The following is a 12,453-nucleotide window of genomic DNA, read 5'->3' on the forward strand; positions in this document are numbered from 1 at the left end:
GGCATCCTGCTCATGGCTGTCTACCTAACCATCAAGCTTGCCCGATGGAAGAAAGAACTTGCAGTGCCTGGCTATAGAAACCGCAATTCGACGCTGAAAAACAATGTTATTAAGGACTAGTTTGATTTATTTATTTTTGTGTATTTTTTTTAGTATTTTCGAATTTTGTATTTATGACTTTTGTGGAAAATGTGTGCTAGGTTAAGGGGTAGGATTATTAGCCCAAGATTCTGATATTTGCCCATCCGGTGACTTGATGTTGTGTGATCCGGTTCGCTGACGCTCACTGGATCAAGAGCAGGGACTGTAGTAATCCGACACGCATGGATTTTAGGCCCGAAAGAACTGGACACTTTAAATTAAGAATTGGACATTTTAAATCAAACTGCGGTCAACCCCCGAAAGGCTGATTAGAATTCAAACTTGTCCAAACTTCGAATACACAAACTCAGACAAGGTGCCAGGACATGTCTGGACCTGCCCTATAAACCACCCATCAAGAGACAATTAGCTCTATTCACATGGTTGAATAAATCAATCATCCTTCAAGAGATAACCTGCTCTATTCATGAATCGATTATTTTGAGTACAAACAGCCAATGCACCAGGAAAAGGACCCCCCCCCCCCCCCCCGGGATGGGGCTGGTGAGAGGTTAAGTCGGTTGGGCCTGTATTCATTAGAGCTTAGAAGAATGAGAGAAGATCTTACTGAGACACACAAGATTCTCAGGAGACTTGACCGGGCAGGTGCCAAGTGGTTGCTTCCATTTGTGGTGAGTCTAGGACAAGAGGACATAATCACAGACTAAGGGGTCGCCCATTTAAGGCAGAGAGAAGGAGGAATTTCTTCCCTTAAATGGTAGTGAATCTGTGGTATTCTTTACCACAGATCTTTAGAGGCGGGATTGTTAAGTATGTTCAAGGCAGAGCTAGACAGATTTTTAATCAGTCAGTAAGAGAATCAAGGGTTATGGTGATATGGCAGGAAAGTGGAGTTGAGGATCATCGCATCAGATGAGTCATGATCTCATTGAATGGCAGAGTCGACTCTGTGACCTGATTGGCCTAATTCTGCTCCTACGTCTTGTGGTCTAACCTTTGCTCTGTGACAGGACTCTGCCACTCTGATCCTCCTCCAATCTGGGATGGCGCTTCCTGTTGGGGCTGGGATCTGAGTGCTACTGGGATACACCCACTCTGGACAGCCAACAGAAATTTGGAGTATAAGTTTGTCCTTTGGTTCTCTGCCAATATTGTAATAGCAGACCATTTGCTATTTGGATTTATCTTCATGGAGGCACCCTTTGGTTCTCGCACAATTGATGTCTACAAGCATACAAGTGCACTGGTGAGAATTCTAGGGGAGCCTGGCAGCCTCTCTAAAAGTGATGTGCAGCTGCAGGGACTTGGCAGGCAATGTAACCACACCCGCCCCAATGAGTGGCATTATGGTGTGGTAACTGAGCCAGTTACCGGAGTAAGGAGGGGCCCTCTTAACTTCATGAAATATGTGATCAGTTGTCTAATTGCCTCCCCTACAGCAGTTTTCCACACAACACCCACCCCCAACACCTTTCCTGATGCTGACTTGCCCCAGTTTTCCATTCAGAACTAAATACTGTTTGCTTCTTGACTGGTCGTGTACTGATACAGAACAGTCTTAAATGCCTTTTCACCCATTTTTTGCCTCAGCCGTTCTTTCACCCAAGGGGGGCAGCACGGCGGCACGGTGGTTAGCACTGCTGCTTGACTGCGCCAAGGATTCGGGTTCGATCCTGGCCCTGGGTCACTGTCTGTGTGGAGTTTGCACATTCGTCCCGTGTCTGCGTGGGTCTCACCCCCACAACCCAAAAAGATGTGCAGGGTAGGAGAATTGGCCACGCTAAATTGGCCCTTAATTTGGAAAAAAAAAGTGGGTTGGGTGCTTTAAATTTATTTTTAAAAGTTCCTTCACCCAAGGATGATTGAAATACTCTATTGTTATTGTCGCATTTCTACTCTCAAGTGTCTGCTTTAGTCTTCCTAATAAACTGAGAATCTGTGAAGTCTCAAAATTTAGATGGACATCATGTTAAATGTATTTATTTTCGAATGCTGAAAACTCTTTCACAACAAGTATTGCTACAACCTATCCCTTTTTGTGCCGTTGATTTCTATATTGTTGCCTGGTAATGAAGGAAATAAAGATTGAGTTAAAAAAATATTTAAACGTTTTTCCACCAACCAACCCCCACCGCCCACCCCCATCCCACATGGAAACTTCTCATCATCCAATTTTATTCTCTACATGCATTAAATTAGTGCCCGTCTATTTGAGCCCTTTTCCCTCTGTTGTCTGTTCCTGTCCTCTATTACTACTCTTAATTCTTATACCTTTGTTTTCCTCTTCTCTCCCTCATCCTTCACTCCCCATTCTTTTTCCTCATTTAATTGAATATTTGGTGTGTGCCATCTTTTCTTCACCACTGGAAGCAAAGTTTTTTTGTTTGGCTAGCCTTGCCTGCCTCCATAAACGCGAAGTTGGGTTTGTGTTTAAATGCTGCTCCACCACCCAATTAATCTCTTTTTGGAATGGCGACGCAGACAACTGAATTACTTCAGCTTTGGGTGCTTGCCCTGTAAAGAACAAATAATTTGAAACACAACTCAAGTGTGGCGTGTGGAGCATCCCCAAGTATTCCCCCGGATAACTTCTCTTCATCACGTCAGGATGAAACAATTTCATTGAGTCACAACAAGCACCTTAGCCCTGAGCTTCAGTTTCTCTACTATTCGGGACAGCAGTTCACAGAATCCTCAGCCCACTGTAGACTAGGAGCTGACACAAACCGTTCATAGGCAGCAGGTAGGTGAGAAAATGGTACAATCTAATTGAGAGGCAAGGTAAGGCAGATGGAAATAGGGGAAAGTACTCAATTAAATAAGGGGAGAAAACAGTAATCCCAAATTCTCAAGCATTTTGCCAAAGGGATTCAGCTGTACAGAAAATAGGTGAGAGGTAAGTGGCAGTTAATATTTTTTAAATAAAATGAAAAATCTTCAATTAATTTGTTGACTCCAACTTCAAGTAAAAACATAAAGTCCCCACAATGGGATGGAAGGCTACATAAATACAGTGGGTTGACATTTTGTTAACTGTGTAACGAATATCGAGTTCACAGTTCATGCCAACATTTTAGAGGTAGGAAAAGCAAAATACTTTGGATGCTGGAATTTGAAACAAAAACAGAAAACGCTGTAAAAAAACTCAGCAGGTCTGGGAGCATCTGAGGAGAGAGAAAATAGAATTAATGTTTGATGCCCACATGACTCCTCTGCAATGCTCTGAAGAAAAGTAGCAAAGGAGGGGCCACCGTCATACTGAACAGAACGGACTACTGCAAAGAAGTGCACTGACAGCTCAACAACCAGGAACACTAGAGACAGTTACCTGCAGATCCGACCAAGGAACACACCCGACAACTCAACAGACTGATCAAGACCGTGGATCCAGACCTTCAGAGCACCCTACGCGCTCTCATCCCACGTAGGAAATCACACTAAGGCCAACACACCAGGCCGGCCTCTCATATCAGGAAATGGGACCGTGGGTGATAACCTCTCTGGCTACATCAAGGGCACCTTGAAACTCATCGTACAAGGTACGCCCAGCTTCTGTCGCAACATGACAGACTTCTTACAGAAACTCAGCGCCCATGGACCAGTTGAACCGGGAACATTCCTCGTCACAATGGACGTCTCGGCACTCTACACCTGCATCCCCATGACGACGGCATTGCTGCAATAGCCTCAGTACTCAACACAGACAACTGCCAATCTCCAGACGCAACTCTACAACTCATCCGCTTCATTCTGGATCACAATGTCTTCACCTTCAACAACAAGTTCTTCATCCATACACGCGGAACAGCCATGGGGACCAAATTTGCACCTCAATATGCCAACATCTTCATGCACAAGTTTGAACAAGACCTCCTCACCGCACAGGACCTTCAACCGCCGGTATACACCAGATACATCGATGACATTTTTTTCCTTTGGACCCATGCCGAAGAATCACTGAAATGACTACACGATGACATCAATTAGTTCCATCCCACCATCAAACTCACCATGGACTACTCTCCAAAATCAGTTGCATTCTTGGACACACTCATCTCCATCACTTTGTTTTACCGTAAGCCCACGGGTAACCACGAGATGCTCCACTTCTCCAGCTTCCACCCTAAACACATTAAAGAAGCCATCCCCTATGGCCAAACCCTCCGTATACACAGGATCTGCTCAGACAATGAAGAGCGTAACAGACATCGACAGACGCTGAAAGATGCCCTCGCACGAACGGGATATGGCGCTCGACTCATCGATCGACAGTTCCAACCGCCACAGCAAAAAACCGCACCGACCTCCTCAGAAGACAAACACGGGTCACAACCGACAGAGTACCCTTCGTTGTCCAGTATTTCCCTGGAGCGGAGAAACTACGACATCTTCTTCGCAGCCTTCACCACGTCATTGATGAAGACTAACATCTTGCCAACGTCATCCCCACACCCCCACTACTTGCCTTCAAACAACCGCGCAACCTCAAACAAACCATTGTTTGCTGCAAGCTACCCAGCCTTCAGAACAGTGACCACGACACCACACAACCCTGCCATGGCAATCTCTGCAAGACGTGCCAGATCATCGTTATGGGTACCACCATTATACGTGAGAACACCACCCACCAGGTATGCGGTACATACTCGTGCGACTCGGCCAACGTTGTCTGCCTCATACGCTGCAGGAAAGAATGTCCCGAAGCGTGGTACATTGGTGAGACCATGCAGACGCTGCGACAACGGATGAACGGGCATCGCGCGACAATCTCCAGGCAGGAATGTTCCCTTCCAGTCGGGGAACACTTCAGCAGTCAAGGGCATTCAGCCTTTGATCTCCGGGTAAGCGTTCCCCAAGGCGGCCTTCAGGACGCGCGAGAACGCAGAATCGCTGAACAGAAACTTATAGCCAAGTTCCGCACACAAGAGTACGGCCTCAACCGGGACCTTGGATTCATGTCGCATTACATTCACCCCCTACAAATTGTCCTGGCTTGAGACAATTCATACCTTTTTAACCTGGGGTTACCCCTCTCTCTAGACCTGTAAAGACTGAATTACCTGCAAATGCTTGCATTCATAGCATTGTCTTGCATCTTTGACTTTGTCTATATACATGTTTCTGGAACCTACCTCTTCATTCACCTGAGGAAGGAGCAGTGCTCCGAAAGCTAGCAATTTGAAACAAACCTGTTGGACTTTAACCTGGTGTTTTAAGATTCTTACTGACGAAAAGTGATACAGACTCAAAACGTTAATTCTTATTTTCTCTCCACAGATGCTGCCAGACCTGCTGCATTTTTACAGCATTTTCGGGTTTTAATTTCAGAGGTAATGTTTAGTTATAGGAAGATGGTTGTTGTGAAGATAAGGTAACTAAAATGCTGAGCTCTTAAGAGATTGCCAGAACAACTAAAAGAAAATGGAAAGTCAGAAGGCCATACCTGATATTTAACAGTGTCAGAGTAAAAGTGATGGGAGTCATAAAACAGGTGGGCTTACTTAACTGGAGAGACATCTACACTGCTTGCAAAGAAGAGTAGCTCAAAGAGCTGTTCTGTTTTGGCAGTTAGAGCTAAATTAGTTTTAAGCCGTGAACTGTGAAAGATGATATCATCATGGAAAAGGATGGAGTTAAGAAAGTTTGCTGGTTTTAATTTATTGCAGTGTCCTGCAGCAGGGGAAGAGGCCATACCAAAACTGTGTTGCTGTGGACAGGCTGCAGGCAGTTTGGGCTCAGGAGAAGTCCTGGGGAGTAGAGAAGGTGAAGGAAGATCACGGGTTTCCTGCCAGGCAATTAGGGCTCAATCTCAAGAGAGTCATTAGCAGCTTGGTACAGCCAGGAGACTGGAGTTTGGAGAAGCTCGGGGAATTCTGCAGTGCGCTGGTCAGAAATGCAGCTTTGTGATTCCTGTGGACAGTAGTCTCTGGTAGAGAGATTGAACCATTGGGATGTGAGAAGCCATCAAAGTAGTCAAAACAGCTGATTTTAATTTCCATTGTTCTCCACTTTGAACTTTACAAAATCCATTTCCCTGGCTTCTTTCCCCATCCGCGTAATTTAAAACATTTCCCTGCTTTGACACATTTAGACAAACCAAAAGACAAAAGAAGTCAATTCCAATCTGCAGCCCACAGAATGAAACCAAATGGGTCATGATTCCTATAATTCATACCGAGACCTTACTTCCCACAACTAAATTTAAAACATTTTCCGACAGCAATTTTGTTTCATCAACTTCTTCTATTATATGCGCTAATGAGATGTTACAAAAAAAAAAAGCTTCTACTTTTGGATAACTAACTTAACCAAGGAGCTCATGTAAGCATGTCAATTCTAAATGAGAAACATTTCTGAACTTGCAAACAGATTTTCCTAATTTCTTTAAAGTTAGGTCAATTATTTAGGGGCTGGTTTAGCACAGTGGGCTGAACAGCTGGCTTGTAATGCAGAACAAGGCCAGCAGCGCGGGTTCAATTCCCGTACCGGCCTCCCCGAACAGGCGCCGGAATGTGGCGACTAGGGGCTTTTCACAGTAACTTCATTGAAGCCTACTTGTGACAATAAGCGATAATTATTATAAATTATTAATTATTATGTATCAAGCGCTTGACTCTTCTTGTATATTTCCCTCTAAAGGTGAGCAGGAGTCTCAAGCTGCTAAAATCTTACCACCAATTAATTTTTTTTTTTTTTTTTTTTTTTTTAACCAGTTTTGTATAAGCATACATTTAATAAAGATTTTCTTTGTGGAAATATTCTTACTCAAGGCTATTTCATACATTGGTTAATTACTATAATCAAAATTTCAAAACTTAAAAGGTCAACAACCATCTGTTTAAAGATTATACTTAAATTGATTTAATGAAGTTACACATTTCAAATGAAGGGTTCTTTCTCCCAAAGAAAAGCAACTGATATTGCATACTCCATTCAGGACAATGGCCCAAAAATGCCAAAGACAAGCATAATTGTCTTCATAAAAAATTCCTTATCATTACTACAGTTCTGGTGTTAAAACCTCACAAATAATCACAGGGGTTGACTTCTTACTGTGGAAAAGATCAGCATACATCTTAATGGTGAGAAGCCGAGTCACTAACAAAGTTTACTAACTGGTTTCACTGCGCACACAATACCCAGTTCATCACAGGCCCAAATCTTAACAGTTTCTAACTTTCGTCTACATTTTCCTTAATCCTCCTTTAGTTTATTTTCCCTTCTAGCCTTTTTTCTTACCTCTTCCTTCCCTTTCTTCCCTCTTTTTTAATAGATCTTCCCTTCTTCTCTCTTTGCTTTCTTCCCCTTTTCCCTCTTCCCATTATTGGTTGTGGACTGAAGGTTGAGTAAACATATAACAGTTCATAGATTCTTTCTCCATCCATTTACTACCTTACTATATTAACTTTATTTTAAAATCAGATTAATAAAAATGCAACAGCAAAATACTACAACTACCGTACTCCACATTACAAGTTATAATAGCTCTTATCTATAAATGAGTTAAAACAATGAGTTTAAAATAATGTCCTAGAACTGGGATTTTCACACGAGTAGGATCCCTTTAATTCTCTTTACTTGCTATGTATTGTATTTGATAAGTTTTTTTTGGGAGAGTGCAAGGTGGTGGTGGTCAATTATAGATTTTCCAACTTCGTGTTTTAGCAACTGGCATGTGGTCAGATTGACCAGTCACATCACGTGGTTCTAATTAATAGTCTGGGAAATTGCAACCAATTCAAGTGGTCATAAAGTGAGACACCCAGAGACACTAACCTGTGAACATGTTGACGAGAAATGCTTTACTCTGCATTTTTTTTTTTTTAAAAAACAAGTGATGACACATTTAAACAGATCTAACAAGTCTACCAAAATATAGAGTAAAGAATTTCAACCAGCATGTTAAAACATTTGTATGCGAGGATTTCAGGGATCTAATTTAGGATTTTTAACTTGATAAGAACCACAGATAAGGACACATAGAACCAAGGAAAATCAGAAACTCAAGTTATTAACTAGTGAAAAATATTGGATAACAGAATACATTATGCTCCTGAAGCGATGTCATAAAGAGGCAAAATTGTGCACCTGTTATTTTATTAGATTTTACTTTTGAACTTCCTGCAACCAAAGGTGATCAGGAATGGAAATCCAGAATAAGGGGCAATTGTGGTAGAACTGACATTAAACGAGTGGAGGATTGGATATGAGAAACTGTATTCTATCATTAAAGATCAAGCTCTAACCCAGTAGCAACTTTCTGTAATAGAGTGCCAACGGGTATGCTTTTTAAAATCCTAATTCAACAGCAAGATGGAACAAAGTAAAAGGCACCATGACTTTCAAGGACAGAGGCTAGAAATGAAAGTAAATCACTGTAGTGGTACTGTTAATTTTAGTCAATGGTTAACTTCAGAAGTTTATGATTATTTACAGCACATATTGCTCCTTGGGGAAAGTTTTTTTCCAAGTTATCCTTGGGCACCACAGTTACAGGTTCCAACCCCTTTTTATATTTGAGACCTGGACTCAACTGGAAAAAAGCATTACTGGTTTCTATTTGCCGACTCTTCCCATAGCATAGTTGGTGAATCCACACATTCATTTTGAATTGAACATTGAACATTCCTCCCCATGTATTTAAACCCAAGTACTTTGTCGCTTCAATACAAAATAATGCGGATGCTGGAAATTTGAAAAAGAGTTAATGCTTTAGATGGATGCCTTTTCATTTCTGATCCAAAACATTAACTAAGTTTTTCTCTCCACAGGTACTGGCAGACCTGATGAGTATTTTCTGTTCTCATTACTGTACAGCATTACCTTCAATCTTAATGGTATTAAGTCATACTTGGGTACTTAAAAGTGTACAAAATGAGATTGTTCCAGACACTCAATAAGCAGTTACACAACATATTTCAATAAATTTGGAAGTATGACCGAAGGGACCCTGTGGAAACCCTGACATGCAGACCTCTGCGGGAATTGCCTGGGAAGGCTACAACTTTCAATGGGAGTTGGTCAGGGACAGTTCTGCAGCACGTACCTGCGTAGTTATCCAGGAAATGTTAAACAGGTTAAAACCTAACCTAATATATGGATAACTACACAACTGACTCTCTTTTCCCCCCCCCCCGACCCCAATGTGACAAAATTCCCCAAAGGGCGCTGCGCTGTGCATTTCTGGGAATGCTGCGCCTGGAAGGTTCCGGAAATGCAGAGCAGTTAGTTTGGAGGAATTTACGAGTGAAGCAGCAATCGGATGGCCATTGCTGCTGCTCAGAAGATTTGGACCAATTTTAGAAAACATAATTCTGGGCATCGCTAGGAAGTACAGCATTAATTACCCATCCTCGGGTACAGTAAAACATACCGAGGAACAGTGATGGCAGAATCTGGAACTTTGAGAGTATATCAGACTTTTGCTTTAGGAGTCTGTGGGACAGCTCCATGACCTTGGCATTGGTCTCCAAATATTAGTGAGGATTACTTTGTAGGGTCCACTGGGCTGGTGTACCATCTCTGTCTCCAAGCCAGAGTAGTTGATCTAGTTCTATGCATACCCTTTTTTTTGGTGGTAGATTGATATCGGCTGAATGGTCAGTTCAAAAGGCAGCTGAGTCAATCACAATGGGTTGGAGTCACCATTAGGTCAGACTGTGTAAGTGTGGCAGATTTCTTCCCTTAAAGGACATTGGTTAGCAGATGGAACTTTACAATCTGACAGCTGCATGACCACTTAAACTGAGCGCAAGATACAGGTGGTGGACGAGGGGAATACACAGCAAACAGATGCACATAGTGAACAGAGAGATGATATAAAAAAAATATTCAATATCACAATCTGCAATGGAGGTATTTGAAATCAATGGTTTTCTAGTCCAGGCTTCTGAATTACTACTAGTCCAGTAACAATCAACTGCCCCACTCAAACAGATATGGCTGAGAAATGACATCTCTCAGGATTTAATTCAAGAGCATTTGTATAATCTTCTATTTTACCAATATACAGCAGTGGAGGACACACATCCCTCCATTGTTAATGGAGTTATGCGCGTAAAAAGCACTGAAGTGTCCGATCAGCATAATTGCATTGAATAGTGGAGCAGGATGACTGGTTGAATGGCTACTCCTGTTCCTAAACTTTTGAGGCAGTGTTGAACCAAAGGTAAAACCTAAGAAAATAACATATGCAAGAGTGTCTGGCTGTTCAATGTATGCAAGGACATACTGCATAAAAAAGTCAGAAGCACATTGTTAGCATTCCTTACTGGACACAAGGACAGAATGAACTTCCCAAATATATGATCTTCAGAGATTGCCCCAGCTCCAGACCAGATATCACTTGTTTTAACATAATCTGATCTATCCCCAAGGTACTACTATGAAGGTACTATACGCCTTCAGCTTTATTTTCCATTGCAGTTTGTGAAAAGAGTGGTCTTGCTGCTTTCCTTTGTAATTTTCTGAATTCTTTGGTTGGCCAGAAGGTGCTATGATTTTAACCCAATGGTGCTAGGCACATTAGTAACAATTACAGAGGATTCCCCATCTTTATTCCGCGGTCCTTTTTTAAGCGGGTCAACAGAGTGATCACGGGCTTCGCCTGGGCGGGCAAGGCCCCGCGAGTAAGGAAGGTAATGCTTCAGTGGAGTTGGGGAGAGGGCGGGCTGGCGCTGCCAAATTTTAGCAACTATTACTGGGCGGCTAATATAGCCATGATCAGGAAGTAGGTGGTGGGGGAGGGGTCGGCATGGGTGCGTATGCAGATGGCTTCATGTAAGGGCACCAGATTGGGGGCGTTGGTAACTGCACCTCTGCCATTCCCACCGGCACGGTACTCCACCAGTCCAGTGGTGGTGGCGGTCCTGAGAGTTTGGGGCCAGTGGAGGTGGCATGTGGGAGCATCGGTCTGGGCCCCAATCTGTGATATTCACCGGTTTGCCCCGGGGAGTATGGACAGGGGGGGGGGGGGGGATTCCGGTTATGGCAGAGAGCGGGGATTGAGAGGGTGGGGGATATGTTCATAGAGGAGAGCTTTCCGAGTATGGAGGCGTTGGAGGAAATGTTTGGGTTGGCGAGGGGAAACAAATTCAGGTATCTGCAGATGCAGGACTTCCTTCGTAAACAGGTGTCAACCTTCCCGCTCCTACCGCTAAGGGGGATTCAGGACAGAGTAGTTTCCAGAGGGTGGGTAGGAGAAGGGAGCGTCTCGGACATTTATAAGAAGCTTATGCGGTCGGAGGAGATGCAGACCGAGGAGCTGAAGCGCAAGTGGGAGGAGGAGCTGGGAGGTGAGATAGAGGATGGTCTATGGGCAGACGTATTGAGTAGAGTCAACACGTCCGCAACATGTGCCAGGCTCAGCCTGATACAATTTAAGGTTGTTCACCGGGCTCACATGACAGTGGCCGGGATGAGCAGATTCTTTGGGGTGGAGGAGAGGTGCGCAAAATGTGCGGGAGGACCGGCGAACCATGTCCACATGTTTTGGACATGTTCAAAGTTTAGGGGATTTTGGCAGGGGTTTGCGGACGTCATGACCACGGTGTTAAAAACAAGGGTGGCGCTGAATCCAGAGGTGGCGATTTCCGGGGGGTCAAAAGACCCGGGAATCCAAGAGGAGAAAGAGGCAGACGTTCTGGCCTTTGATTCCCTGGTAGCCCGGAGACGGACACTATTAGCATGGAGGGACTCAAAGCCCCCGAAGTCGGAGACCTGGCTATCGGACATGGCTAGCTTTCTCCGTTTGGAGAAAATCAAATATCAAGTTCGCCTTGAGGGTCACTGTTAGGGTTCACCCGGAGGTGGCAACCGTTCGTCGACTTCTTTGCGGGAAATTAATCGTCAGCAGACGTGGGGGGGGAAAGAGAGTAGTTTAGATTAGAGTAGGGGGTTAATAAGGGTGGGACCTGTACGAGAGGTAAATGGCTTTTGCACTATGTTTATGGTTTCATGTATATTATTTATTTTGTTGTTGTTACTATACCAAAAATACCTCAATAAAATGTTCAGTAAAAAAAAAAACAATTACCGAGGATTACATAGTTTATATGCCCTGGCTAACTTGGCTTGGTTACAGATTAGTTGGGTTGGACAGTCGCACCACTCAGTTATTAATCCATAGGATGACATAACGTGCATAAGATAAAAAGAGGCCATTCAGCCCACCCAGTCCATGCCGGTGTTTATGCTTCATTCGACCCTCTTCCTATTTTTCCTCATCTAAATCATTCATAAGCTTCTATTTGCTTATTCAGCTTTTCCTTAAATGCATCGATACTATTCACTTCAATCACTCCATGGTAGACAGAGTTCCACATTCTTACCACTCTTTGGATAAAGAAGTTT

The 12,453-nt window shown here is 43.4% G+C and overlaps 1 protein-coding gene across 12 annotated transcripts in view; it reads right to left on the minus strand.

Moving 5' to 3' along the window:
* zfand6 (zinc finger, AN1-type domain 6) overlaps positions 1-12,453 on the minus strand; it is a 90,046-nt gene that overhangs the window by 51,170 nt on the left and 26,423 nt on the right. For 10 of the 12 annotated variants that reach the window (XM_072468782.1, XM_072468779.1, XM_072468781.1 and 7 more), the window contains one exon: positions 7,342-7,437. The exons of the other annotated variants lie outside the window; for them this stretch is intronic. In XM_072468782.1, the coding sequence (XP_072324883.1) occupies positions 7,342-7,437 (96 nt within the window). The remainder of the gene's footprint in view (positions 1-7,341; positions 7,438-12,453) is intronic. 12 annotated transcript variants of the gene reach the window in all.

This window comes from Scyliorhinus torazame, chromosome 12 (assembly GCF_047496885.1).
Source record: "Scyliorhinus torazame isolate Kashiwa2021f chromosome 12, sScyTor2.1, whole genome shotgun sequence".
Lineage (NCBI taxonomy): Eukaryota > Metazoa > Chordata > Chondrichthyes > Carcharhiniformes > Scyliorhinidae > Scyliorhinus > Scyliorhinus torazame.